This window comes from Diprion similis, chromosome 12, assembly GCF_021155765.1.
Source record: "Diprion similis isolate iyDipSimi1 chromosome 12, iyDipSimi1.1, whole genome shotgun sequence".
In the NCBI taxonomy this organism is placed as follows: Eukaryota; Metazoa; Arthropoda; class Insecta; order Hymenoptera; family Diprionidae; genus Diprion; species Diprion similis.
In genome coordinates, this window is record NC_060116.1 from 13,427,714 (window position 1) to 13,455,091 (window position 27,378).

At 35.0% G+C, this 27,378-nt stretch overlaps 6 protein-coding genes across 15 annotated transcripts; 2 read left to right on the plus strand and 4 right to left on the minus strand.

The window, feature by feature from the left end:
• Positions 1 to 158: 158 nt before the first annotated feature.
• Positions 159 to 8,067, minus strand: LOC124412853 (pantothenate kinase 3). 7 transcript variants are annotated; one of them, XM_046893017.1, is made up of 10 exons: positions 7,614 to 8,066; positions 4,913 to 5,075; positions 4,059 to 4,237; positions 3,718 to 3,891; positions 3,480 to 3,647; positions 3,273 to 3,349; positions 2,448 to 2,624; positions 2,099 to 2,252; positions 1,603 to 1,716; positions 159 to 1,527 (listed from the first exon to the last, which is right to left on the minus strand). In XM_046893017.1, exons 2-10 carry the CDS (start codon positions 5,019 to 5,021, stop codon positions 1,474 to 1,476), a joined length of 1,206 nt encoding a protein of 401 aa, XP_046748973.1. In that variant the 5' UTR covers positions 5,022 to 5,075; positions 7,614 to 8,066; the 3' UTR covers positions 159 to 1,473. The 7 variants fall into 7 exon arrangements, with proteins under 7 accessions (XP_046748973.1, XP_046748970.1, XP_046748974.1 ...); XM_046893014.1 differs by having other exon boundaries at positions 4,898 to 5,075; positions 7,614 to 8,065; XM_046893018.1 differs by having other exon boundaries at positions 2,099 to 2,234; positions 4,898 to 5,075; positions 7,614 to 8,063.
• A 953-nt stretch (positions 8,068 to 9,020) lies between these two features.
• On the minus strand, positions 9,021 to 10,343 carry LOC124412859 (MORN repeat-containing protein 4 homolog). 2 transcript variants are annotated; one of them, XM_046893028.1, is made up of 4 exons: positions 10,193 to 10,343; positions 9,831 to 10,020; positions 9,613 to 9,722; positions 9,021 to 9,434 (listed from the first exon to the last, which is right to left on the minus strand). In XM_046893028.1, exons 1-4 carry the CDS (start codon positions 10,200 to 10,202, stop codon positions 9,280 to 9,282), a joined length of 465 nt encoding a protein of 154 aa, XP_046748984.1. In that variant the 5' UTR covers positions 10,203 to 10,343; the 3' UTR covers positions 9,021 to 9,279. The 2 variants fall into 2 exon arrangements, with proteins under 2 accessions (XP_046748984.1, XP_046748985.1); XM_046893029.1 differs by having other exon boundaries at positions 9,831 to 10,017; positions 10,193 to 10,336.
• A 116-nt stretch (positions 10,344 to 10,459) lies between these two features.
• LOC124412846 (MMS19 nucleotide excision repair protein) lies at positions 10,460 to 15,108 on the minus strand. The gene is made up of 9 exons (XM_046893002.1): positions 14,968 to 15,108; positions 14,441 to 14,679; positions 13,985 to 14,317; positions 13,286 to 13,880; positions 12,923 to 13,204; positions 12,105 to 12,826; positions 11,727 to 11,984; positions 11,421 to 11,585; positions 10,460 to 11,252 (listed from the first exon to the last, which is right to left on the minus strand). The coding sequence occupies exons 1-9, from the start codon at positions 15,062 to 15,064 to the stop codon at positions 11,058 to 11,060; spliced, it is 2,886 nt and encodes a 961-aa protein (XP_046748958.1). The 5' UTR covers positions 15,065 to 15,108; the 3' UTR covers positions 10,460 to 11,057.
• On the plus strand, positions 14,990 to 19,947 carry LOC124412857 (ubiquitin domain-containing protein 1). Of its 2 annotated transcripts, XM_046893025.1 has the most exons (6): positions 14,990 to 15,089; positions 15,837 to 15,964; positions 16,039 to 16,121; positions 16,860 to 17,219; positions 17,330 to 17,448; positions 17,676 to 19,947. In XM_046893025.1, the coding sequence occupies exons 3-6, from the start codon at positions 16,040 to 16,042 to the stop codon at positions 17,835 to 17,837; spliced, it is 723 nt and encodes a 240-aa protein (XP_046748981.1). In that variant the 5' UTR covers positions 14,990 to 15,089; positions 15,837 to 15,964; position 16,039; the 3' UTR covers positions 17,838 to 19,947. The 2 variants fall into 2 exon arrangements, with proteins under 2 accessions (XP_046748981.1, XP_046748980.1); XM_046893024.1 differs by having other exon boundaries at positions 15,837 to 16,121.
• Positions 19,948 to 20,719: 772 nt separating this feature from the next.
• LOC124412852 (cytochrome c oxidase assembly protein COX15 homolog) lies at positions 20,720 to 24,923 on the minus strand. 2 transcript variants are annotated; one of them, XM_046893012.1, is made up of 6 exons: positions 24,789 to 24,923; positions 23,273 to 23,438; positions 23,062 to 23,194; positions 22,590 to 22,722; positions 21,823 to 22,453; positions 20,720 to 21,740 (listed from the first exon to the last, which is right to left on the minus strand). In XM_046893012.1, the coding sequence occupies exons 2-6, from the start codon at positions 23,429 to 23,431 to the stop codon at positions 21,486 to 21,488; spliced, it is 1,311 nt and encodes a 436-aa protein (XP_046748968.1). In that variant the 5' UTR covers positions 23,432 to 23,438; positions 24,789 to 24,923; the 3' UTR covers positions 20,720 to 21,485. The 2 variants fall into 2 exon arrangements, with proteins under 2 accessions (XP_046748968.1, XP_046748967.1); XM_046893011.1 differs by lacking the exon at positions 24,789 to 24,923 and adding an exon at positions 23,537 to 23,692.
• Positions 24,409 to 27,197, plus strand: LOC124412861 (tubulin alpha-3 chain-like). The gene is made up of 6 exons (XM_046893031.1): positions 24,409 to 24,561; positions 24,773 to 25,017; positions 25,939 to 26,166; positions 26,363 to 26,621; positions 26,699 to 26,851; positions 26,908 to 27,197. Exons 1-6 carry the CDS (start codon positions 24,442 to 24,444, stop codon positions 27,163 to 27,165), a joined length of 1,263 nt encoding a protein of 420 aa, XP_046748987.1. The 5' UTR covers positions 24,409 to 24,441; the 3' UTR covers positions 27,166 to 27,197.
• Positions 27,198 to 27,378: the final 181 nt, after the last annotated feature.

The window sequence follows — 27,378 nt, forward strand, 5'->3', positions numbered from 1 at the left end:
ATAATTTATATATATTTATATATATACAAGCTGCAACCCATAGTTATAGTTAAATGGCTGTAATATGCTAAAATCGCTTTTCATATGATATCAGAAATAAAAAGATGGTTTATAAAAGATGCAAATAATTTATATCCATTTGAATAACTCGACATTCGTTATGGTTGATACTGACAATAATTTAATAAATTTCTTCAGACTATTGACGAAAACAGGTGAACAATCGATTCGTAACACTCGTATAAACATACAAGTTATCTCAAGTCTTTCTCTGAGAACGCATGACATAATTTTGCTATTCTTATAGTTTGTTAGGCTTATTACTATCACGTATACATAGAGAAAATAAAATATAACGAGTCGAGATTTATCAACGACGTAAATACAATACTTACATATTTCAACAGTGTAATAACAGATAATTAAGACAGAACAAGTATACCCCAGCTAGAGCCTCAAGCAAATCAATTCGCGTCACCTAAATATTGTCTAATGTGGTGTAATGTAATGCATTTCAAAATTCACCAACACTTATCCCGTTATATAAAACTATCGAAGTAAAAAGAAAACAGTATTAAACGATTTTTGTATATAATATGACGCAAGAGCGACTATTCCTAGACGTAATAAAATTAGTTACTATAAAATTGATTTTTTTTAAATGTTCTACGTAATCTGTACAATATCGTACGTATCAGTATTTCGATAAAATTCATTATTAATAAGTTGAGATTTTTTGTAAGATTTAGCAGTTGATAATTCAAGCTATATTTCGAGTTCTTCAAGTATTGTGTGAGAAACTCAGATGTAGCATCGACAGCTTACAAATATTATTCAACAACTTAGACATTATATTAAGTAAGTTATTCTGTAAAATATTGTTATAAATAACTATTCACTTCGCACGTACAGTTTGGTCCACCAACTCATTCTGTGTTCCTAAAACATTTGTGCCCTGAGACTGGACTTTCTATGATGGTTAAGTAAAAACATTGTTCTTTTTCTTTATCTCTTTTATAAATACACGTTGAAAATTTGATCCAATACGATTATATAATATACACTTGACGTGTATAGAATGAACAAAGCAAAGTGGAGCCATTGATTTGAAGCCACAGAGTGTATCAATAATAATTATACGAAAGCTTGTTTTGTGTTAACTCAACAATGGGTTGTGGCTGTGAATCTAATGGCGTGGCACCTTTTTCTTTACTCAACTTGCGCACATACTATACATATATACATATTCGTGAACGTGTAGAGAGCCCTAAAATAAAGTAAGAACAATAACGAAAATAAATAATAATAAAATACTGATTTCTGCTTACGGATTTTAGATTATTATTAAACGGCTAAATTCGATAAATAGAAATCATCTGCAAATCTTCATCAACATGCGACTAGGCGCGATGTTTATAAAGATGTGATCACCATGGGAATGCTTCACATAACGGCACGGAACGTAGAACATGATTAACTTGTATTGCCATTGAACTGTAATAAACAACCAACTGCTCCAAAGTACCCCTGTAATGATAATATATTCATATAAAATATACATTACATGCTGAAATTTGTCCATCTGAACTTCTATGTGCTCACCTCGTGTTCTAAAAACAATGCCTTCATGGTATCCTTTGACCAATATTCCATAGCAGATGCTAACAATTTCATCGAGATTGGGTTTACCCTCAAAAAATTACCAACAAATACAACCTGTTGAAATAATAGTAGTGCAATTATGTCAGCTTCCATATACAGACAAATTGAACCTTGATTTAGATTGTAGGGTCCACATGAAATTTAACGAAATCAGCCAAAAAAGATATAATAATCGATGTGGGGACAAACACATTCAAAAAATACTTAAATACCTACAATTAACGTCTTTTTGCCATCTGAATTCTCAAGGATAACTGTTTTGAATAATTAGTCGAAGAAAATGTATGCCTAGGTTGGATGGCAGTTAGTAAAAAAAAATAAAAAAAACGGTATTTCTCCGACATTTTTTACTCTACCCAATATCTCGTAATAAACGATTGAAATTGAAATCCTCGATTATGTAACAGAAATTAATGCCGAGTACAATAGAAATTACCCTATCGATTTTTTCATTGACAGCACACATGCGAGCGATGGAGCCGATGTTGTTGGTAATTGTTACAAGCGTGGCACGCGCAAGATCCTCTTTCGAGACAGCATTTCGTCGTTCCTTGGAATTCATCTGCCCGAAACTGTACACACCGAGAAAACTTGACATACAGTCTACAGTTAGATAAATAGAAGATTGAAAGGTCATTAAGCGGGACAGAAATTATTCAGCATAGTATCAGAGAAAGTATAATAATATTGCAGTCTTTGTACACGATGATTGGTTAATGTCAAAAGCGATAGATGAAGAACAAGATTTTATAATTTATTTTTTCTTTAATTAACAACATACTGACCTGCTGGCAACTAAATCTCCTGGGAGTCCAAAACGGTCGTAATCTCCACCATAGATATCTTTAATTAATTTGTCTACTCTCGTATGATCTCCTCCAGTCGCAAGATCGATAGCCTCTTCAAAAGTATTACATCCAGTGAGTAAACAGCACAGACCCAAAAACGTGCCACCACCTAAGCTGGGACACAAAAGAAAAATTGAACCAGAATGAATTTTTTTTTTTTTTTAATAATTGCGTTGGAGCCAAAAATCTTTGTATGTAATGTTCATTAATGTATAGGGTTCTCAGTAGAAGGTCAATGAATATAGTCACATATAATGACTTTTCGGCCCTCCTCAGAAAAATGTAATACTCTCACAAAAAAATTTTATGTCTAGTTTACCCGAAACACAGGGTAAAACAATTCAAATTAGACATCACATAGTGAAACATACAGAAAACTCATGGCGCCAGTGATATTCCAAATTACATCTTATCCTTTGGAATTACCAAAGTTGTGCCGTATGAAGAATGAGAACCTAATTATTTATCTGGTTCTTTTGGTGTCACAATTCTTTTAATCTTCTCTAAATTAACCACCAACTAATGTTATAACCTGGTCGTCACGCTGTGAGGAACACTCGGAGTAGAAAAATGTAATACTCCACTTCACATGTTTTTGTGAGAGTATTACATTTTTCTGAGGAGAGCCTCCCCCCAGGGCCGAAACGTCATTATATGTGACTATATTCATTGACCTTGTACTGAGAACCCTATACGTATTGATGATAGAGTCGACAAAAATTCAACAATGTTCAATAATGCCTTCATAATGATTGGTAATACCTTGTTCCTGATATTCTTTTATAGTTATTGGGACCATAGACTGCTAATACACTCACACCAGATCCAACGTTAACAACCTGCAAGGGATATAGAATATGTGTGAATGATACTTTTTTTGAGGTACATAAATTTTTTTGCATTATTGTGGCTGGTACAAAGTGAATAAAAGAAAAATTCCGCACACAGTTCCAATTTGTTTTGACTTACCAAAAACGGATAAGGATCAGAAAAGTCAAAAGGTACTTTTTGACACCGATTGTCACATGTGGGATGTGACCAGTAATAGCATTCATGGGGATTTGTCATTTCGATGTACAACATACCCCTTATCAGACTATCTAGCTCATCAAACTTGGCTAAACTCATATTAACTTCCTGAAATATGTTGAAAACATCGTTAAATTTGGAGTCAATAACATTTCCGTCGGAATAATTTAAAACTTACGCGTTTGAAATTTTCTTCAAATTTGAATGCACCTCCGCCGGTAGCACAAACCGTCGTAACCAGATTAGCCATTCCTTTTGATTTAGCTAGTGCTAGAAAGTTGCCCATTTCACTAGTAGGAAATCTGATGAAATGTAAAGTACCCCGTCTACCCCTTATGCTGACATTATCCATCTGGAAGAAAACACGTAATTGAAATACTTAAAAACTCCTAAGAAATTAAGAATTCTGAAAGCCAGAATTTGAAACAATTATTGCATTCCATTTTGAGAAATCCTTTAGTAAAAAAAAGACCTTTAGTAAAAACATAAGTCGGATAATAAGAGACTGATTGTACTTGCCTGCAAGTGGGTATCTCGATGGCCAGTTTTTCCGTAAGATGAATTCTTAACAAGATAACGTCGAATATTTTTCAAGGTTTCTACTTCAGCATCAGCTTCGTCCCTGGTTCTGTCCTTAGGTTCAAAGTACACTAATTTAGACAAGGTTCCACCAATATCCATCCCAAACCACGGCATTGCTGTAAATAATGTATAAAACAATTGAGTTGGATGTCCCTGGCTAAAGATATATTTTAAATAATCACAAAGCCGTGAGATTATCTACTGACTTCATTCAGTGATTAGCTACTGACATTAACGAAGTTATGGATTTCTAATTGAGTTTTAATTGTATACGACTAGAATTCTGAATATAAAACTAGTTTCATTTTAGTTTGAAAACAATATCAATTACTGGAACAAATTATAAACACGCACAGTTTTTCTCTTATCCAATTACTTTATACATTAATTTTTATATGAATGGTGAATAGTTTTTTAAGCAAAATAGTAGCAAAAAGAATCTGAAAAGAAAAAGTGACGATACTATTTATACAAAAGTAAAGTTAATGTCAGAAAAATTGAAGTAAGAAATGGCGCTTTGAACATGTAGATTGTGTTACACGAATGAAAGAACTCGGCAGTATCATTACGTAAAAAGTACATGAGCACCTAATTACTTTTAATTTGACGTGATTACCTGTTACCAAACCATTAACAGGAGTTTATTATCATAAATGTGCTTTAATAAGACATTCAACTATTTTTAGCTAAACAATAGAGTTACGAGGTGGTCATGCTTAGTATTAAAATGCAAAATAAAATTCGAATTAGAAGGTGGCTAGTCTAGGCACACATACAATTCACTGACTCACAGGGTGGTGAGTGGTGCACCAAAGGCTTTGCAGCTGAGCCAGTGCTAGGGTATCCATTCGACGCCATAATCCTAGCATGTAAGCAATCTTTACAGCTGTGAGGTCCCATTTGTAATTGATAAACAGCTCACCTTGACCTTCTGAGAAGCTGTTCCTTCCGTTACTGAAACACGTTATGAATAAGATATCATTGGGTACGGGTATTACTATATGACGAAATTAGGACAAATTCTAATGAATGTGAGAAGGAGGTACAAGCTTTCTACAGCTATAGAATATAAAAATACGATTAGATTATTCACTGCTAATGTCAAGAGCATGGTATTTGCATCGGATGATTGTGAAATACAAGAACCAAGTAAATTGGTAGCTTTTATATTATCGTTGGAGACATGTTATTTTGTTGATCTCATCAAATTAGGGTCGTGGTTAGTGACAGTAGGTGCAGTTAAAATTATGATTAATTTGAAACAGTGATTACACGTGAATTAGTCACCAAATTTTTAACCTTGGAAGTAGTTGAAACCTTGAGTACGCTGTCTACGTCACACAACAATTTCAGGATATTTTACGATTAGATAAGATACTGTACGTTTGCACAGATATATGGTGCGTAAATAAATCACTACTTAATCGAATCTGACCTCCCACATATAGAATATTAGCAGGAACGAAACTACGATAACTTTGGCTGGAAGCAAATGTGGTTAACGAGGTTTTATTCAGCTGAAACTGATCAGTCCCGAGTATTGTGAACATTTTTATGCACGGAAGGCTCCTGGTGTCATACTCACTGAGCTCAGGCGTGTACAACAGGTCAAAGATCAGACATGTTACGTAAAGTAAATTTTAATTATGCATACTATACGCAAATACGAACACGCACGCTGTAAGCGAAGTGCGCAGGGTTTAATGTACAAAGTAAACGACCGTGGCAATAAGCATGAAAAATGTTAGCAAAAAATTGTATCTACCTTGAAGGTTACATCAAAATATTATTACACGTTATTTTCTAATAGAGATTAATACACGGTGGCCACTGGCTAGGTAAATTTTTAATTAGACTGGGAATTTTATGGCGGTGTATTGGGAGAAGAAGGAATAAAGTTTGTTTTTCTAAAAATAAAACTATGAACAATTATTTTTTCATGTGCTCGGTACAATGACCATTGAATAGATCATGAATGTGTTTCTGAATATCGATTGAATCAGAGCTTCATTAATTAAATATTCGCATTGGCAATATTAGTTTGATTTTTACTCAGGGAAAAATTATAATTTGGCCAGGGAAAGTAAGGGGAAAGTTAGGGGATATTTTCAGCTACTTTTAGTGGTCACCATGTAATATGATTACACAAATTTATATATTGCGTGCAAAAATTTTCTTTGAAAAAAATCTTAATGGTAGTTTCAATTAGTTCCAGGTTTGAGTTAATAAACCTGTGATTGATCGAGTGCAAAGCTATTTCCGTACATGTAATAATTCAGATAAAATGGTGTGTGACTGTACTCTGGGTACACTTTTGAAAATCACTCAACAATCTCATATATTGAATGTTGCTCATATACTGTTTGCTTGAATATTTTCAATGAAATTAAACTTAAGTTTGAATGTTACATTGAAAAACTGATGCACATTGAAAAATTATTGAATAAAATAATACCACAATTAACGTATATGCTAAAATCACAATGGACAATGAAAATATTTTTTCCGAAGACTGGACGGGATGAAAATAATTTGAACAGTAATTGTGTACCACTAAAAAATTAGTACTACTCAACTCACAATCTAGGGAAGATATGTTCTATCTTGTCAATCAACAACGATACTCCCATTCGCCGCATTCAACAACCGTTACAAGGAATGAAGTATTTTATATATAAGCCAGACGTTTGAAATTTAAATCAGCTAGATTATATATTTATACCTCATTCGAAGTTAGTCTGAGAAAAATACACAGTTCAAAGCAAACTGAAAACCTTGATCCACTAGAGCCAGTCTCACTTGACTATGAATATAGATGCATATTATATTTAAAGGTCGACAGAAGGATTCAACAGGCAATGGATCACCAGCTTCTGATAACAGATAAGGTATTATCTTTCGTCAAATTCTTTTTTGGACTATTGGTTCAATAAAATTTTGAATTATGAGCGGTCGAATTGCCACTAGAGTACAAATTTTGGATTTGAATTATGCAACTCTAATGTGAATTATATGATAATGTGAATGATGCTTGATGTACGTCACTAAACGTTTCTATTAGAAGAAATAAAATCGTATATGGTTTGAAAATTTTGGTCATTGAAGGTAAACTTTCGAAGACAACTATTTGATAATTACAATTAATCGATTAATAATTAGGGATAAAAAAAAAATCAAATAACAACTATTCCAGTAATAAGTATGAATTATTATTTATTTGATATAACGCGAGAATTAATTAGAAATTAGGAATAACGATTAACGCATGTCAATTATGAATAAGTAAACAATAATGATTTGTCCAAACATGTTCCGAGCGTAGTGATATGCATATGTTGGATTATTTACTTGTTAACACGACGTACGCGTGATGTGTGTACTCTAGTACGGCTAGTACTCAAAGAATGCACTGATAACCGTAAAAGTTTGGTGAGTATCGGGGTACTAAGCTTGTCGTAATACAAATGTTACTGAAACTGGAGTTTCTCTTACCGGAACACATTTTGTGAAACGGGGGAATATATCGTAGAGGTGTAGTACGGCATGCGACAATGAGAATTTCCTTATGAGTAGGTATTATGTCGTCGTATTCCAAGTTCGTAAATTTCATCATCTGTTCCGAAAATTTCACCGATTTCATCTATCGAAACTCGACATGTGCGTATGGTCCGCACAAAAGTGTGTGCGTGGTTAACGTATCACATACGTGCACCTGCGCCGTGCCAAAGGTCGTAACGGCACTGCATGAGTTACATACATACGACGTGTCGATCAACGCTGTGCAATTCTCAAACGTATTTTGATAGAGGATTCAGTGTGCTCATGATTGGTTGACGGCCAGTCACCAGATCGCCGGATCTCTATCTGCCAATAGCGAATTGATTGAGAATACTTAACGCGACGTGCCTGCTCTGGCGACCATTAAAATTCACACGAATATACGAGGCGTGCGAGATACAGAGTGCCAAAATCAGCTGCGTGCGCATCACTAGCGGAACGCGTGATTTACGAGGCATGCGCACATCGCGCACTCGCCGGCACCTTATTCGCAACGCAATCTTTAAACTTTAGAACTGGAGGTCGCATTATTTTTTATTTTTTTTTACTATGATTTAAAGAAAATCCCACCCTATGCCACTCGTAATCAATTTTCATTATTCCATATCAGTGCAAGATATTTCGTCACTGGTCTCATGATGTTATTATTAACTCAGCAGTTTGCAATTACAACGAAAAATAATTCAACATATTCTTAGAGAAGGGAAAAATTTCTTTGTTAATCTGGGTTAATTTTTTTAGTTTTTTTCGAATTCTACTCTTCTATTTCCGTCAAGAGTTACCAAATTTTGTCGCAGATTTGGAAGATTGTTTTCTTCTTTGTTTGAAATATTTGAAACTGTACCTGCATATTACGATTACAAAACTATAATTGACAAAACACAAAACCAGCGATTGTCTTGTTTTATAACGTATTCCATTTTATAATCTTGTATCATTCGTGTGATTTTTGAGGGGTAAACTATATATTATTACAGATATGTATACACAACAAGGCATTCATGTTCTTGAGACTACCTATAATTATGCAAAAGTCAAAATATCGGTCATCATTTTATTGAAAAAAATAAATATGATTAAGTAAGACACATGATGCATGTGTGATCCTTCCAATTATCAATGTAGACATTAATGTGAATAATTCGATTCACAGTATGCCAGTGGAGAAATTAAGAAGCATTCTTATCCGTGAACTTGGATGTAAGATCATTAGACTATGTGTAATATTAAATGAATTGTAATCCAAGTTACCAATATCAAGGATCTGAAATTTTTTGTTCACCTTTTAGTGTACAACTCCTTCACAATTTATTAGCTTAGTAGTTTGTTTCGATATATTCCCATAATATGCCTAAACACCATCTATTGACCGTACAAATTGACTTGTACATAACTGGAAAACTTTTGACTATCCATTTGGTATACCTATACGTACACATATCCTTACGAGTACCCATTAAACACAAGTTATGATCATTACAGGTATTTATTTGAATTTATGAGGAGTAAATTTAATTCTATAATGGGACGATATAGTGTCCTCATTCGAATAGCAGAGGCCCAGAAATTTTCAAACTAGTCATATTCTTATGACAAAAATTTATGCAGCATCACACTGTGCTCTAGCCATCATAGAGATTTTTTGGGCTTTCTGAATGACTTCTGGACATCGTCTACGGCGCACTAATCTGCAATCCTGAAAAAAGCCTTCGTTTCTTGGAAAGCCGTGCGAACCATCAGCATAAGTTACCAGACCTGGTAAAAAACGACCAGAAAATTAGAACCATGCATTTGAATAATAAGTTAATGGATCGGTGTCAGCATCAGCAATAAAGCTTTTATTCTACCAGTAATCAACCTTTCATTCATTATTATAATCTATGAATACTGGAAAATAATCCAGTCTGAAAATTATTATAAATAAGACAAATACCTAGTCCCCATACTCTGCCACCTCGAAACTCTCCCTCAAACTTCATACCATCAGCACGCCAGAATACGCCATGTCCATGAAACCAGCCCTGCATGAATTCTCCTTCATACCTAGACATTGATAAATGTACGATAATAATAATTTTGAGTACCTAATTGGTACGCTAATTGTTAAGAGGTCAAAGTTTTATCGATTTTTTACATCAGAGCAAAACTTACTTTGCTCCATCTGGAAATACAATAACACCAAGCCCAGAACACAAGCCATTTTGAAAGGCACCGTCGTACCGAGTTCCGTCAACCAATGCCAATGATCCAGCTCCATGTTTCAAGCCCCTGCCATTCCAATCACCAACGTATCTTGTACCATCATCATATTTGTAAGCACCGTTCTTGACCACACCACCTGCTGGATAGATTTTGCTATCATACGTAGATTAGGTATCTACATTTGAAAAAATTTTTGCTAACGGGTGAATGATAAATAGTTTAAATATAAATATTAGTTTTTACAATTCTACTTTGTAGGCGTGAAATACATTTTTTTTAATGTAACAGACGAACTGTCGGACACTTCTTACCGTCAACCATTGTATCGGCACACTAAACACATTAAATGTGGCTTCCACAAGTAATCCAATTACTCCAGATCAATGCCTGATTCAATTACGTATAGTTGGCGCAGATTGGTATTTTATATATTCTGTACCTATGAAGTTTTATTTAAAATTGTAAAGAAATATAACAAAAACACATATCTATCGTTTATCCATGCCAACTGATTCAAACCGTAAGAAATAGATACTTTATTAACTGATATAATAAACGCATGCTTGAGAATAATCTCAAATTTTCAGAAATCACATCATTTATTTACATACGTACACTTAATAGGATATTTGTGAATTCGACAAGTGCACATATTCCATAACTTTAGCAAGTACCTACTGCCATCAAGTTCTCTTCAACATTCTGTACAACCTTGATGTTTAAAAATAAGACAGTATCAACACTTTTTTATTATTAAAAACTTCTGGACGTTTCAACAATACTTCAAATTTAAAGTAGTCCAGTTAAATATGCAACAGAGAATCACTTTGATTTGCGGTTTTTAAAATAAATAAAAATTATTATGTGATAGGTCTCTCGCTTGTGCCTTGCGAACTGAAGGACAATCGAAGGTAACATTGGATACTATAGTACAGACCAATATCGACAGGATTTACCAAAAATAAAAGACAGTAACGGCAGTCAGTGTCTGAAATGACATATTGGCACCAGCGATCGAAGTAAAGGTCCGCAGTGAAAATTCACCTGAAAAAGCAATTTTTATTGCATTCTACCTAGACTATTCAGGCAGAGTTCAATTTTCTTTTCTTAAATTCATTTCTGTAAATGAAACTAAAATCATTAATTGAAAGTTCAGCTATTTCGTCTCAGTTAAGATTATTTCGGTTCTCCTGGCGCCCCGACAAGATACCAGCGAGTTCTTGCTTTCACAGCAACTGATCTGACCAAACGTTTTCGATCGTCGATCGCTACAGCTAATCGCTCCAAGACATCCGTTTTAAAAGGAAGAATCAAGACAGTCGGATAATGCGCATAACGCAACAAGCATTCCAATGCAGCGGTTCTGACTTTCTGAAAAATAAAACGATAGTCGAATTTGAAACCTAGCATGTATTTCAGGTAAAACTGTATACTTGTGTTCACGGTGAGGTACTCCCATGAAGGCCATTAGAATGAGATCGAATTTTTTTCTCTTAAAATTTAAGTACACTTATGAAAATTTTCTGCGATCAGTATTACCATTTCCCTACGTATCGTCAAACTCAGGAATTTGGGAATAAAGTGTTGTGCTTGCTCATGAAAGATCTTGTGTCTTGTGTCAAGCAGAACTTTCAAGGTCACTAGTGTCGACAGTATTAGCTCTGAGTTGTCTAGTGCGATGGATTCAATTAGCAGTGGGATGAGCTTCAAAATAAATCATTTAAACACATTAAAATAACAGTATGACATATTGCTAGTGTAAATTCACCAATTATCATATGTGTGATAAATTGACAAACTCTATATCATTATTGTTATTTTAAAATTAAATAAAATATACATTACCGGCTCTAAATGCATGAGTAATAACTCCATTGGAACTTGTTCGATTAAATGTGTTAGAGCCATTAGGTAATTTTGTCTTGATTGTGCATCAAAGTCCTTGTTTTTTTGAATGATATTTTGAAATATCCTCTGTTTGTAGAATAATTTAACATTGCAGAAGTTCTCCTCAGTCACAGTATCCTCAAACCTATCAGATAGAGTTTTAAAACCGTTCGCAACACTATGTCCCATTTCCAAGTCCTTCAACAAATTTATGTGCTGCAAGAAACAAGATTTTGATTAGTACATACTTTTCATTCGCTACATAGAAAATGTGGAATATATCTGATGACATAACGTGGTACAAAGCCAAGTTCAATTATGTCTCCTTTTACTTACAAAATCGAGATACTCTTGAGAATTTTGGCTTCCTTTGACAACCAAAGCTTTTGTTAGCCAGGTATTCAATGTGATGGCTGATTCTTTAAGCTCGGTATTCGAACCGTGTTCCAAAATGCTTTTGATACAGTCCCGCAGCATATTTAAAACTATTAGGAAATTTTTGTCTTCGTTTTGTTTATTTATCAATACTGATATCAATTTACTTGATACTTGTTTAGAACTTGAATTGACGCTGTTGATTGCAAGGTGTAATAGATTTTTCAACAAGTTGACCTTATTTGCAATGTCAACATTTCTTTGCAATGGTGTTAAAAGTCCTTCCAATACAATCACATTGCTTTCGGAAAGTTTTTCACTAAGAATCGAAACGTATTTATTTACAATTTGTTGTTGATCCTTCACATCCAATTTCCTCACTATAGATCGACAAATTGAAGCAATTAAATTTAATTTCTGTGTGGAGCAGCCACTTGTATCTGCTGACACCAATAACTCAACAATATTACAATTTTTATACAAAAAATTTGGTATACTGAAAGTATCACTTCTCCCAGCTACAAGTTTTCGCAAACAAGACAATGCTGGGATACTCTTTTCTAATTTGTTAGACGTAGCCACCACTACTACATTAGGTAAAATTTGCAGACCCAATTCTGGTATTTTTGCTACAGCACATAAGGCTTGCAATCGGTGGGTAAAAACTGTGTTATCCATGTTTGCTGAAAGTAATTTTAATTTATTAGTCTTGACCAACTGAAGAAATTAATTAAGAAAAGAGGTGCATGTGAATTTTCCAATGAATATCTCAAGCTTACAGTCGTTGATAGCTAGTTGGTTCATAACGATACCCAGAATTTCGTCTGGATAAATTTTAGCAAAAGTTGAGAGACATATGTGGCATGTATTCTTTAGTTCATTATTTCCATCATCTACTGCCACACAAATTTTCTCATAGAGAACTTTCCTGGCTACGTCATTCAACGACGACTTCAGTATTGTCAATCCAGAGAGAGTCTTTAATTTTAACTCAATATTATCAGTATTTAAAGCATTCAAGTACAATGTTGGTATATCTGTCCAAGCAAGTTCGGGCACACCTGTAAAATTCAGTAACAGGAGATTAAAAATTGGTTATTTTTATTTTATCAGTGTGAGGTGAGCTGAATGCATTGACATACTATTTATTATAAATCTCTGCTCTTCGCATATTGCCATCAAGTTATTCAAACTTTCTGTTAAAGTAACTCTATCCGAGTAAGAAGTCTTCGTTGAATATTGACCAAGGCACAATGGTATAAAGGTTTTCAAAACTTGGGCACAAGCTAATTTATCTGCCTTAGCAACTGCTTCCAACAATTTTTCAGCCGGCCAATAAAGACTCAATTGAACGTCACACAGTGATGATTTTGTGTCTGTGATAACTTTTTCGATGAAACTGACTCGTAATGTATCATCTGTGGACAACACTTTAACTAAGTCGGTTATGGTTTCTAATCCAGCATTCCTCATCTCAGTGTCCCCGCCTGGGAAGACTTCTTTTCGTAAAATTGGCCACAATTCATCAAGGTGTGATCGTAGTCCTGAGGCTCCGTAGGTAGAAGAACCTTTGCGTAGAAGATACAATGAATCTAGTTTTGCTAGTCTTAAGCTTGAGTCTAATCTCTCGATTATGAGAGGTATACAAAATTCGGCAAATTCTGGACAGGCATAAAGGCAAGGTGCTAGGGCGTACGCCAAATCATCACGAGTAACTGTTTGAGCTTCTGACGCAGACTGTAAAATTGATTGAAAAATTTACAAGATGAAAGAATGTCGGATAATCAGAAAACAGATAGAATTTTAAATCAACGGGAAATTCCATGATCAGGCCTACTTACGGAATTGAAATCAACTGGGAAATAGCAAGCAATAACGTCAAACATTTCCTCCGTCAAATGGCCCAATGGAAATTCTTGAATAAAATTTGGGAGCATATCGAATAATAGCATCAAATTTCTTGGATCTCGTTCACCGTCTATAGATGAAATTACTCCATATATAAAATCAGGCCCCATGGAACGCAAGTCATCTATTCTGTTTTGTAAGAGACTTTGGAATATCAAATATATCAACTTCCGAATAGGCTGCAGTTGTGACTGACAATGTACATGCTGAAACATGACATTCAACAACCTAGGAGGTGAATCTTGGGGTAAACGACTCATTTGAACCTGTAACATTTTGAAAGTAATCAAACTTAGTCATCGCTGATTTATATTGTGGATTATAAAGGAAAATTGATGCCTGAAAACTGATATTTAGTTTAAACCGTAATATTAAATATAAGAACTTACGATGGTCAGGATACCCTGTAAAACGGATGGAATAACTTCATGCTGATCCTTCATCCGATCACAATAAAAGGTTGTGATAAAATGTAACTCATTTTCGTTTAAAAAATCTTTCGACAAGTGCTTAAGCGTTGTTGACAACGCAAGCGTTCCCTGAGCCCTCGAAGTAACATTTTTGTCAGTGAGAAACGGAGCGAGTTCCTCAACGAAATTCAAAAGCTTCAATTTTCCATATTCGATGTCTGAAAACAAAAAAGGAAGATTAATCGATCTTAGAGTAGACAGTTCGTGGATGAAAACATAGGGTTTGATCGACGGATAATCTTTTACTGAAGAAAAAATGTAGGACCATAGAAAAATTGAAAATTCATATCAGATAATGATTTTGAAAATGTTGATAGAATATATATTCCGAAACGAAGAGAGGGCGATAGAGACAGAAGATAACCTCAGTCCCAACAAGTTTGTTTTACCTGATATTTCAAGGTCAGTAGGCGCGTCATTAGTCGAGTAATTATGATAATGCATACCTGAGGCTATATCTTGACATTCCTTAATCAAGTCGCTATCGTTTTTTAAAGCTGCCGATAACTTCTCGGCGAGTGAGGAGCTTGTTGAAACCTCCATATTTCACCCTGAACTTTTCAATACCGTGAGGACCCCGAGTGATCACGATCAGTGCGTACAGTTGCCAACACAAAAACCTATCGTCGAATAATTACGCACCATTTGAGCCTTCGGGTGATTCGACATCGCGGAAAGGCCCTGTAAAATATCGTGCGTGCACAGTTGATGAGTTTTGGAATGTTTTTGAATGTATATACGAATACGAAAACATGTCGTAAATTGAAAAATAGTATAGAAAATCTTAAATACGTCCAATCTATCAATTTTTGACGTTTCAAGTTTCAATTGATATCTTATGAATTCTAATAATAAGATATGCGAATATCTCTGACTTCCAGTATGTATGTATACATACATATGCGTATGAGGAAATTTTCATGAAGATAAAATAGAGAAATAAAGAGAGAAAGAGAGAAGGAGAGGGAGAAAAAAAAAACGTTTGAAGTCGAAAAACAATTAAGAAATTTCAACATAATAATACAGTCACCACCTAACCACAACTTATTTTCTCATTCTTTAAATTATTTTGCTTTCTTTTTACATACATATATAACGTTGTTTCGATAACTGTTAAATCTTAACGGGTTAATTTAATAAACAGAAAGCAGCAACTGTAAGCTATTAAATTTAACGACACGAGCAGTAGAAGGTCCGCGTGTCTACGAAGTAATTTACAACCGCCTTTTAAAAAAAGTATTCTCGCTTATTTTTGTTATTATTTATTTCAATCATCTTGTGCAACCCTCTCGTCACCTCGTCGTCTCTCTCATAGTCCGTATACGTCATTTACTGGAAACAACCCAGGCAGGCGTCCTAGGAGTTCGAGTTCGAGCTAGCAAGAGATTTTTTAACGAGGTTTTGTGTGATGGCAGCGCGCGTTGTGGCGGAATGATAAAATAGGTAAAGATGGACGAAAATGGCATGTAAGGTGTTGGTAAATTCCAGTGAAATGTTTGGTTATTTTCGCCGCCTAGGATGGGAGGCTGCATAGGCATAACAAGGGCTAGGAACGGCTCTGTTGACGACACGTCGGGCAACTCTACGAGGACAAATTCAGGTGAGAAACAATATTTTCAACAAACACCAACTAACCTTGGAAATCACGTACACCTGATATGGGTCACCGCATGAAACCTATAATTTATTCAAAACGCAATTTAGAACTCGACGGCGGTCTCTTTTACGTTCACATTTCTTCTTTTTTAGAAATTATTTCTTGATTTTTTTTTTTTCACCCCAGAATACCGACTCGTAACATTATGTATATTGCACACGATGAAATGATGAAGGAACAAAAAAAAGAAGTGGAAAGAAAGTTTTAAAAAAATAACTTCTCATGTATACGATATTCCTCATTTACAACGTAGCTTTCGTTTTTACTTACTTCTACTTGTGATTTTAATTTCTATTTGCTGATGTAGGTACCTTGTTAAGCTGTGACCTAAATTGTAAAACAAATGCCAGACCTCGATCCACGCTACCAAACATAGCCTCAATGGCTCAATAGATTTTTTTTCAACAAAAAGACTAAGCGTAGAACTGTTTTTTATACCACATCAAAACCTCTTCACATAGCTAGAAGTTTGTATTTTTACTGTTCTATTAGTTATTCCAATCAATAGATCGAGCTATTTGACCAATATCTGCTGGAAAATCTACAGATTTATAATCATTATTTTACGATGGTTTTTAGCCTATCCGTATCCACCTAAGATAAAGTTGTAAAACAAATGTCAAACACTTTGCGTAAGTTGAAAATATTAATTATTCCATTCATTTTTATAATTTCATGTAGGAAATTCAAGAAAAAACCATCCGCTTTGCCACGAAGTGATCAGATGGAAGTCGGACGTTCCTTTGACGGAGGGTCAGCTCAGAAGCAAGAGAGATGAATTTTGGGACACTGCGCCAGCGTTTGACGGGCGCAAAGAAATATGGGACGCCTTAAGGGCTGGCGCAACCGCGGCTGAGGCCCAAGACTATCAGTTGGCACAGGCTATTTTGGATGGAGCTAATGTCTCTGTGCCTAATGGATATTTAACTGAGTGTTACGATGAATTGGGAACTAGATATCAGGTTCCCATTTACTGCTTGTCATATCCAATAAATATTGTTAAAGAAGACAGCGGTAGAGATTCGCCGGCTGACTGTTCTGGTAAGGGTAAGATTTACTGAAATATCAAGTAGATTACTAGTTTATTGTAAAAACTGGTGTGCTCTGTATCTTCTTAAACTAACTATTTGGTTCTTTTCTCTCTACCACAGAGCCCGTCGACGGAGGCACAGAAATGACTTTGAAACTTAGGCTATCTACTACCCTAGGAGATGTTAAATTACCCGTTTATAGTAAAGACACGATAGGAGCTGCCAAGAAAAAGTTGCAGGTATGATTGTTACTATGCGCAATGGTATCAATTTTGCAATATAATCACATTGCTGTGTTTGATTAACAGAATGAACAATAATTAGTAATTCTCAATTCACTTCGTCAAATCAGCTTTACAAATTTGCTCAACATTCACGCTAGTCCTTGCTTTAATTCCATTTTTTTTTTTTTTTTTTTTTTCTTTTACCACAATTATATTTAATTATTCATTCTTTAACGGCACAGAGTCAAGAAGGTCTGGAGCCATCAAGGCAAAGGTGGTTTTTTGGAGGAAAACTACTCGGGGACAAGATGCACATAGAAGAAGCTAAGATTCAACAAAGTTACGTAATACAAGTAATTGTAAATCCGGAAAAAATTGACACCAGCCCTACAAAAACTAGTTGAACTTGACAAATTGTATATGGGAGTTAAGTGACGCTAACTTTTACTGCGAAAAAGATCTTTAAAAGGACATTCCTTAACACAGATTACTAAAGTTCAACGTGTCTATTCAGTGATGATTTCTGTACTACTCTTACCATTTCCTTTTGTTTTTATATTATTTTTTGATTGACGTACGGTGCAGCAGCTGGTAACATTCCAGTTTTTTATAAGGAAGTTTTTACTACCTTTACAATCAAAGATCAGAATAGAAAAGAAGAACTTGTTCCTAGAATGCAAAAATTTCATATATATATAACGTTATATATACCGTAATAATTAATGACATATGGCTACATACTTGGATAATTTTGAAATTATACGTTCGAGCTTATACGGTCAATAGAGTATTTGGATTGAACTAGAAACAATATAGTGAAAACTTGTACTGTTTGCTAACTCACTGTTTAACTCTGCGACATAATTATGTGCTTGATGTACAATCAAGTTTGTAGATCTATTGAAATGTAACCAAATGTTTCACCAGTACAGAACACATTTTAACAGGCTGTGTTTACTTTTTATGGCAGGACTTTGGAATTTTTTCTTAATATTTTTTTCTTTGTGTATTGAATCGATATAGTGATATAAAATAGTATCTTATTTCCAGCTCAAATAACCACTGAAACAAACTTTATCTTTGATACCATGGCCTAGTGAGAATTCTAGTTAAGACTTGGTCAAAAGACTTACGTTTAAAAATGGACCGTTTGCTCCTTCCTACAAGCATATTAAAGTAAATTATTGTACTATTTTTTAAACTGAATTTGAAGGCACAGAGTGAAAGTTTTTTGAAAATTGCACAATGAATGTGAGGAAACATTTTTATGTTGCTAAATTAGTATTGAGATAGAAATCGAACTAGTCGTCAACGTTTTGATACACAAGTGATTGTAGGTATATTTTTTCTCAAGTAGTAAAGTACTTCTGATCAGAAGATTTTGAAACACATACACACGCGTCACACGTTTGTCATAAAGATCTTTATACAGATTAACCCAGATGAATAGCGAGCTAAAAGCCCAATTTTTCACTTGCAATTTTCTAAAATCCTTTAAATTTAGCTACATGGTATCTCAACCAAAGTGTCATGACTCGAAATTTGTAGAAAAGACGAGCTAAATGCTGACTTAGGTGAAGCAAATTCTCTGTCCATCTTTCTCTAAACGAATGAAGCTAGATAATGTTGGACAGGACTCGATGCTTCAATTTCTGTGTCCTCACTAGTTATTCAACTTCATTTCGTTTTTTCTTTCGTAACTTACATCCCGGGTACACCCATATAGAGTAATGACACCTTTTCCGATTAATGATTTCGCAACGATCGATTCAACTAATATACATAAACATAATATGACCATCCTTCACAAACTGGGTTTTATATAATATATTTAGGCGTATGTATTTTAATTTATAAATTATCAGCAACAACTATATATTATATTATTATATAAATGCGGTAATTAGAAGACAGTTTAATATAACTCAGTTTGCGAAAGATTTTTCAATACCTAATTACCTACAACTATAATATATGCGTGTACATATTTAATATTTTATGCATTTCCTTAATGTAACTACCTGCCAGTTTAAATTATTTTGGTATTGATCGAGGTATATACCAAGATTAAAATTTGGTAATATGCGAAGTATTGTGATTTGTCTGGCTTCATGGATCAGTATCGCCAAATATCAATATCATTTTCAAATAGAGTAGACAAATTGTATGAAAAAACATTTAAGCGAAAGAGAAATGCACTCCTTCAACTTCTAAAAATCTCGTATAGTGGTGAACATTATGCATAATATTGGACATTTCACGTGATAAAGTCTTTGTAAAATATGGACTTCGTTGCTGATCTAATATTACAAATCAAACTGAACGATTACGCAAGAAATTTTTGACTAGCAATCAGCAGATTGCGTTGTAAATCTTGAAACTTTTTAGTGCCTCGAATTATCCTGCAGACAATAGAAGAATATAGACTTAACAAAAAAAAAAAATATATATCCGCGTTCACCTTAGTTTTGTGATAAACTAAGTGCTCTTTGAAAGTCTGCGTAGTTCAGTAATTGAAAAATCAATTCTCTTTGTAATGAAAATAAAGGTAGTTTCGCATTTATGTACTGTAATATATTTCATAACTATCAATTAATGACTTTTTCATAGTTCAACTTGTAAATGCGTAAACAAATTTTATCAGACTGATGCAACTATAATCATGAAAAACAATTCGAAAAGAATAAACAACTATTTATTACGGAAGTCTCATACATACGAAATTAATCCTTCGATTATAAACTTTTCTTGTTAAGGAGTCTTTTATAATGTTTTTGTAACTTATCACAAGGCGAATGTGCTATTCATAGAATCTGCATTCAAATTTTTTTTCCAGCAAATTGCAAATTTTGGGTTAAAATTATAGCGTATGTAGCAGGAGGGAATATTGCAATCATTACACAGCCATGTCACAAAAATACTCTTAGATATGTTGCGTTTTACAAGGAAGCGGCGATGACGCAACAAGAAACACGTTGTGAATGTAAATATAAAAAGTGTTACAATTTAAAAGTGCAATTTCTATAGCGTGTGGTGATTTCATTACACAAATGATGTTGCCACATTGGACCAATGTGTATAAGAAAACAATTACAAGAAAAAAAATTGATTAAAATAAATTACAAAAGGAACAAAAACACTATTATGAAGTAATTTAGTAACTGATTGGAGATGACCAACTTAGTATGACTACCAATGAAATTGAGTGATTTTGACATTGAGATTGGGGGTAAAAGTCTAGTAATTGAAACCTCTGATAGAACGGAACATTTTTTGAGCGAGTCAGACAGTATATACACAAATGACACAGCGATAAATTCTAATTAATTAGGTAGAAAATAAATCTTGAAGATTTTCATTTTTTTTTAACGAAAATTACCGTCATTTACACACATATGTATTAAATAAATATCCAATCAAGTCCGTTGAGTGAAAATTTTATTCTAAAAAAAAAAAATAAATAACAAATATTAAGGATAAATATCAAACTAACTCGGTTTATACCACGTAAGGCAATATTTTAATGTTTGACAAAATTATAAAGAATTCAATTGTTGTATTATTTAAGAACAAAAAAAATAAATAAATAATAACAATAATAATAAATGAAGTAAAAACGTAAGCTTCGATATTTTTGTCATAGGTTTAACGTAATAGTATATGTATAATTAAAATTAATTTTTACAAATAACTATAATATGACTGCACACTACGTTGACAAATAAATTAGCATAATGTTGTAAACTCATCACCTCCTTCTCTTTAACATCTGTTCCTACTTTTCAGTCTGACATGCTTTTCGCAATTGATCGCGGTTTCATAATTCGTGTTAAAGTGAAAACAAAACAGTTTCATCCTCGGCGAGATACTAAACGCTATTTCTGAGCTTCATAATACAGAAAAACAATAAGATATAAAAATTGTGAATCTTGTATCGTAAATTGTATTTTTTTATTACTGTCATATCATCGCAGCGCTCTATTTTACATTTCTCCAATTATTTGCAAAGTAATACTATTTTGTACAAACCTGGAGCTAACTTGTAGACAAATTCACTTGGGCAGCTTTTTAACATATTTTAATTCATGGCAAAGCCACGTCGCTGCAGAGAGTAGTGCCAAACTTCCCGACTGATGGGAAGCTGCTAGTGGGACGGGAACATAATGTAAAAGTGTCGTAATACCTAGAAGAACCTGCAGATACCCTAAGCACAAAACAGCCATTGCGGCCTTTGCCCCCCGTCCAGGCAAGGTGTACTTCCGTGAAATCCACCAAGTTGCTGTGATCATTGAAAGTGTTGTAATACCCTGAAATAAGATAATGTTTCAGCAAAACCAATTTACGACTTTGAGCTATCAAAAGTATTTAAATTGTCATCAGGTAACTCACTAATATTCTATGATCAAATTGTACAGTTGTCGGATTTTCAGTGAAATTTCTAAGTGTAGGTGAAATGGCGAGTATGTCATCAGGTATCCATTTGTCTCCCATTTTCGGAAATGAGTTATAAACAAGTCCGGCATCCATCCCGGCAACAAAGGCGCCAGATATAGCCGTGAGGAAGATAAGGCCTTTTGTTGAATGGGTCATCATTCGTAGCTTTCGTAGACCCTTTGTCAAATTGGAATCAAAGTTTCGCGAGCCAAAATAATCTACAGCCACTCTCTGAGCGGGAATCAATTTGTCCAATGCGTTGTAGAGAAAGCCAGTGTAGATAATAAATGCTAACCCAAGGTGTGAGGCCAGACGATATTGAGAAACTCTCGGTACATCAGAAGGACCATCGAATCTGTCCTCTAGCCCAGATTTGACCATGTACCAGCCCATTAATCCTTGCATGCCAATCAGAGTTCCAAGAGCAGTAACTCTTAGCTTTGTTTTCTTATCGAACCAACCCTTTGTCCAGAAATATGTCGCCGGAATTATGAATGCAGCACCTATCAGGCGTCCCCATGTTCTATGCAAATATTCCATCCACCAGATGCGCTTGAACTCTTCCAATGTTATGTTTTTGTTCGTTCTGCAAAACACAGAAATGTTTAGCTCATTGGAAATCTGAAATAACAAAGTTTTGAATACAAGTAAATATGTGGTATCGTGAAATGGTAAGTAAACATACGATAAAATTTGTACACATAATGTGAAGGATTTCTTACATTTTGAATTCTGGAAACTGTTTGTATTTCTCAAACTCTTCGATCCAGTCGTGTTCCGTTGAAGGCATTTTTTCTCCAAGTAATTTCCACGTCACCATAGATAATCCTGATTCAGTGAGTCTGGTAACACCTCCTGAATGTAGCGGCAAGGTGAAGTAATTATAAAAACAGTGATCAGTATAAGATACTTTATTGCCTTATTTCAAAAAATTTTCAGTCTCATAAGCAAGTAACTGATAATACAATAATTTATAACGACTCAAAACTCGAATAAGTTTAGATGTGGAATAAATAGAAATTCAACGGTTGAAATTATAAACTAGATTAAGAATAGGCAATTAACCATATATTCTTAATGAAACGTTGACTAATGCATAGCGCAGATGCCCTGATCACTTTCCATAAGTCTCATCTGTTACAATTTTAACAACATAGCGAACACAAAAGTAAAAAATTATATAACCGACAATACCTAAAGCTACTGCAATGAAAACCATCCCACTACATGTCAGCATCCAGGTGCCGACAATTTTCTTTGAATTTGGAGTTGCTTTGGATGCATAATTCAGTGCTATGGTACCGGTCTGTCTTAGTAGGCTCTGAAACTGTGATAGTAAATCAATTTACTAAAAGTTTAGCACTGTACTGCAACAGAATCATTTAAATATTCCACTACAACTTACCCTCCTCATCTGAACTGGAATCCTTCGAAAAATGGTCAGTCCATTTGTGTGTGGTGCTTTTGTTGGCACTGAGGAGATGAAGGTTCGTCCGGCGTAACACGAACCTGTCAGATTTGCTCGACCAAGAACTTTAGCAGACTGACGAGCAACGCTCAACATCGTGTTTCTGTATAATAACGCAATGTGGTGAAATATTTTACGTGATGTAATACTGTGGGTAACTCACGTAAATATTTGAGGTTAGGTTAGGTTAGATTAACTTACGTGAATGTAAAACGGTTTCTTAAATTATTGTATTTCTTTCAATTGAATGCACTGGAAGCATTGAATCTAATTTTTAATTGTTATTTCCTTTTATATCACTTCAACTAAAAGCTACGTTAAATTCACAACTGATAACACCCGCTGATACTAAACACCACGCCACACTGACACTTGAACAGCAGACAACTCAAGACCGTCTCGCGGGTCTCGCGATTAGCGATAGATCGACGATGAATCATCGATACGATAGTTTTAATAGTGAGACTTCGCCTGTGTGTAGGCAAATGTTTCTTGGTTCTTCGTTAGATGTAATGTCAGTTGCCTGAAAACAGGCGGATTCAAGCCCATTACTCTGACTTTATTTCGAACCGAAATATTCGATACGAGAAAACTGCAAACGTTTGACACGATTTCGCATGATAATCAGCAATTTCTGCAACTCTTTACTGTTGGGAATTACGCGAAATTGTCTCAAGCGATTTACTCAGAATACTGAGAGTGAATATTACCTAGCATTGAAATGAAATGTTACGGTAAAAAATTCACCACGTCTTCGAAGTCAGCTAAAAATTCGGAAATATAATCTGTAGGTAATAAAATGAGCCCAACAGTTGACGAGCTGAAACAGATGAATTCTTGAAACATAGAAAAAAAAAGTCTCACCATCCGTCAGGATGACGTTTTAGAAATACATTATTTTCGGCCAACTAAAATGCGTTCAAAATTGGACTTTTCGATAAAAATTATAAAATAGATTTTCAAAATCATTGAGTACATTCAAAACAATTATAGTTTAAATTTCGACCATATCAAAATTTCATTTTAAAATGGCCAAGGCCAAAGGTCAAGCGACACGTAAGGCAGGAGAGGTTGTGACGATATTTGTAGGTCAAGCTGGAACCCAGATGGCAAATGCATGCTGGGAACTTTTTTGCTTGGAACATGGAATCAAGCCGGATGGATATCTTTACGACGGTTTCAAAGTAGTCGATAAGACGTTTCAGAAATTCTTCGCACCATCTCAAGTAACTCTACAAAATGATACGCTCTCATTGCCAAGTTAATCAGCGAGTTGCCATTTTTCAGTTTATCACGCCTATTCTTTGCAAAGAGTAAAAATGAGTTCTAAGATATATATATGTGTTTTTTTTTTTTTTTTGTGGGACGGAAGGGGTGTCATTCACACGCGTTTGCATCGTCTCTCAATTACTGCTGTAAATTTTTTTCTGCGTTAAGGCTAGCAAAATGGTACCTCGCACAGTGATTGTAGATCTTGAGCCAACAGTGATCGACGAGATCCGAACCGGTGCCTACAGAGATCTATTCGATCCATCGTCATTGATATCTGGCAAGGAAGACGCAGCTAATTGTTACGCTAGAGGCTATTATTCGGTGGGATCTGAGGCAATAGATCTCGTCCTAGATCGCGTTCGAAAAGTATCCGAAGGATGTCCGAAATTGTCCGGATTCATCGTTTTCAGGTTTACATTAAAAATGTTGATAAAATTACTTGCGACAAGAAGAAAAGTGAAAATGTTCGGAAATTTACAAAATTGTTCAAAGTTTTCTCAACATATATATATATTATATCTCAGTAAACGATCTTTTCTACCTATTGCACGTAGACAAAAAAAAGTAATATTATAAGCATATTAAAAGCGTATTTTGAATTTAATGTTGCGAAGTTTATATTTGATATTATGACCTCAAAAAATCGCAAAAATGTTTAGTTAAAGGCACATAAAATAGAGGTCAATTTTAAAGAAAAATTACGAATCATTAATCACAGTTGAGCCATTCAAGGGCGGAATGTTACCAGAGGGTATGAAAGATTAGATTATATGATGCCTAGTATCCTGCCTTTATTACTGTCCAGTAAGATTCCACTCTCATTGTCAAACAGTGACAAACGGCATACTCATCGTAATATTTAGCGAAAATTGTTCAGTATTACGCCCTCTCGACGATAACGATCGCTCTCATGTCAATAATAATAATACAAATAAAATAAATTTCCGTATAGAAATTTTTTTTTCACAGCTTGTTTACAATTTTATATTCATAAGGTTCACAGGAATGTATAACCAATTCACAGCGCATATTCACGTGCCTGTAATCTAGTTGTGTTTGAATGTTGACTATGAGGGGCGTTCGAGTCCAGAAAATATTATCAAACAAAATTTACAATAGTTATTCTTGTTATTTAAATAATTCGAATTATAAAAATAATTCCCCATTCTTAGGATAGTGAATGAAGTTAAGAATCATTTATACACGCGTAATTGACAACATCTAACATGGGATGATATTTAATATTGAAAAGATCAAACACACCGATCTGAATGAGATAAGAATAATATAAATTCTGTTTAAAAATGCTGTATCACGTAATATGTAAGCAGATCTTTCGGCGGCGGTACCGGAAGCGGATTCACCACTCTTCTGCTCGAAAGCCTGTCCGCCGATTACAGCAAAAAGTCAAAATTGGACCTTGCGATTTACCCGGCACCCAATATCTCCACAGCAGTTGTCGAGCCGTATAATTCGGTACTGACTACGCACGGCACCCTCGATTTTGAAGACTGTTGCTTCATCGCGGACAACGAAGCTCTGTACGAAATATGCGACAGGTAGACATACCGATACACGCGATTCCTGGTAAAAATTGTTACTTTTACTGCAAATCACCATCGATACGATCGAGCGATTAAAACTTTGCAGAGAACTTATAGCGATATTTTATATGTTATTATTTTTTCATTTTTCCTCTAAAATCCGTGCAGTTATTCACTCACTTTCTGAAGGTATAATTGACCTCGCCCTCAGGAACCTCAACGTGTCACGGCCGACTTATACAAATCTGAACCGGCTGTTGGCCCAAGTGGTTTCGAGCATTACTGCATCCTTGAGATTCGATGGGGCAATAAACGTCAGCCTTGAAGAATTCCAGACGAACCTGGTTCCCTATCCTCGAATTCACTTTCCGTTGGTCACCTACTCACCTATCACTAGTTGCTGCAAAGCCATCTTCGAGGAGTCGAGTGTCGCGCAGATAACGAACGAATGTTTCGAGCCAGCGAATCAGGTTTGTACCTAGGTGGGAGAATAATTTCCGAGGTTTGTCACGATCAATCGACGCTGATTAATCACCGTGATATGCAGCTGGTCAAGTGCGATCCTCGTAAGGGGGCCTACTTGAGCTGCTGTTTGCTTTACAGAGGGGACGTCAGCCCGACGGACGTAAACCGGGCGATATCATCTCTGAAAGAGCACAAGTCAATAAAGTTCGTCGATTGGTGCCCAACAGGATTCAAGGTTTCCCTTTTGTGCACTCACGATCAGCTGGATTTTTAATCGCAATGTATTTTCAGCTGGGCATCAATTATCAGCCGCCGTTAACGGTTCCGAGTGGCGATTTGGCGAAAACGTCTCGTTCCGTCGTCATGCTGAGCAACAACACGGCCATAAGACACGCCTGGGCCCGAATCGGCAACAAGTACGATCTGATGTTCCAGAAGAGGGCTTTCGTTCATCACTACATCGGCGAGGGGATGGAGGAGGAGGAGTTCCAGGATGCTCGTGACGACATAGCTGCACTGATTGAAGATTATAGAGAAATAAACATGTGATTGATTGCTTGTTGTAGGACATTTTCCTACGAAGTTGAAACCAAATACTATTTACCTCGATCATGATAATTCTCCATCTGCAGCAGAGTCTGTGGACTCTTTGTGCCCGAATTAATTGTTGGTTGTTCTCGGTGATCGATTGAGCCGATTCCAATTAGCCCATCAATTAATTCATACGTCAACAACTGATGAGGGTTATATACGTAAACGTGC

Bases quoted from the DNA above. Each gene is read 5' to 3' on its own strand.
- LOC124412853 (XM_046893014.1), bottom strand. From the start codon at position 5,021: ATGGGACCTCACAGCTGTAAAGATTGCTTACATGCTAGGATTATGGCG. The intron at 3,892-4,058 runs GCAAGTACAATC...GTTTTCTTCCAG, and splicing joins ATCGAGATACCCACTTGCAG to ATGGATAATGTCAGCATAAG. The intron at 3,648-3,717 runs GTAAGTTTTAAA...AACATATTTCAG, and splicing joins TTGAAGAAAATTTCAAACGC to GAAGTTAATATGAGTTTAGC.
- LOC124412859 (XM_046893028.1), bottom strand. The intron at 9,723-9,830 runs GTAAGTTTTGCT...ATCAATGTCTAG, and splicing joins GTATTTCCAGATGGAGCAAA to GTATGAAGGAGAATTCATGC. The intron at 9,435-9,612 runs GTATTTGTCTTA...GTTTTTTACCAG, and splicing joins TGGCAGAGTATGGGGACTAG to GTCTGGTAACTTATGCTGAT.
- LOC124412846 (XM_046893002.1), bottom strand. From the start codon at position 15,064: ATGGAGGTTTCAACAAGCTCCTCACTCGCCGAGAAGTTATCGGCAGCT. The intron at 12,827-12,922 runs GTAAGCTTGAGA...AATTACTTTCAG, and splicing joins CCAACTAGCTATCAACGACT to CAAACATGGATAACACAGTT. The intron at 11,253-11,420 runs GTAATACTGATC...TTTATTTTTCAG, and splicing joins TGACGATACGTAGGGAAATG to AAAGTCAGAACCGCTGCATT.
- LOC124412857 (XM_046893024.1), top strand. From the start codon at position 16,040: ATGGGAGGCTGCATAGGCATAACAAGGGCTAGGAACGGCTCTGTTGAC. The intron at 17,220-17,329 runs GTAAGGGTAAGA...TCTCTACCACAG, and splicing joins TTCGCCGGCTGACTGTTCTG to AGCCCGTCGACGGAGGCACA. The intron at 17,449-17,675 runs GTATGATTGTTA...TTAACGGCACAG, and splicing joins CTGCCAAGAAAAAGTTGCAG to AGTCAAGAAGGTCTGGAGCC.
- LOC124412852 (XM_046893012.1), bottom strand. From the start codon at position 23,431: ATGTTGAGCGTTGCTCGTCAGTCTGCTAAAGTTCTTGGTCGAGCAAAT. The intron at 23,195-23,272 runs GTAAGTTGTAGT...TTACTATCACAG, and splicing joins TTCCAGTTCAGATGAGGAGG to TTTCAGAGCCTACTAAGACA. The intron at 21,741-21,822 runs GTGAGTTACCTG...ATCTTATTTCAG, and splicing joins AATTTGATCATAGAATATTA to GGTATTACAACACTTTCAAT.
- LOC124412861 (XM_046893031.1), top strand. From the start codon at position 24,442: ATGGCAAATGCATGCTGGGAACTTTTTTGCTTGGAACATGGAATCAAG. The intron at 26,622-26,698 runs GTTTGTACCTAG...CGTGATATGCAG, and splicing joins GTTTCGAGCCAGCGAATCAG to CTGGTCAAGTGCGATCCTCG. The intron at 26,852-26,907 runs GTTTCCCTTTTG...ATGTATTTTCAG, and splicing joins GGTGCCCAACAGGATTCAAG to CTGGGCATCAATTATCAGCC.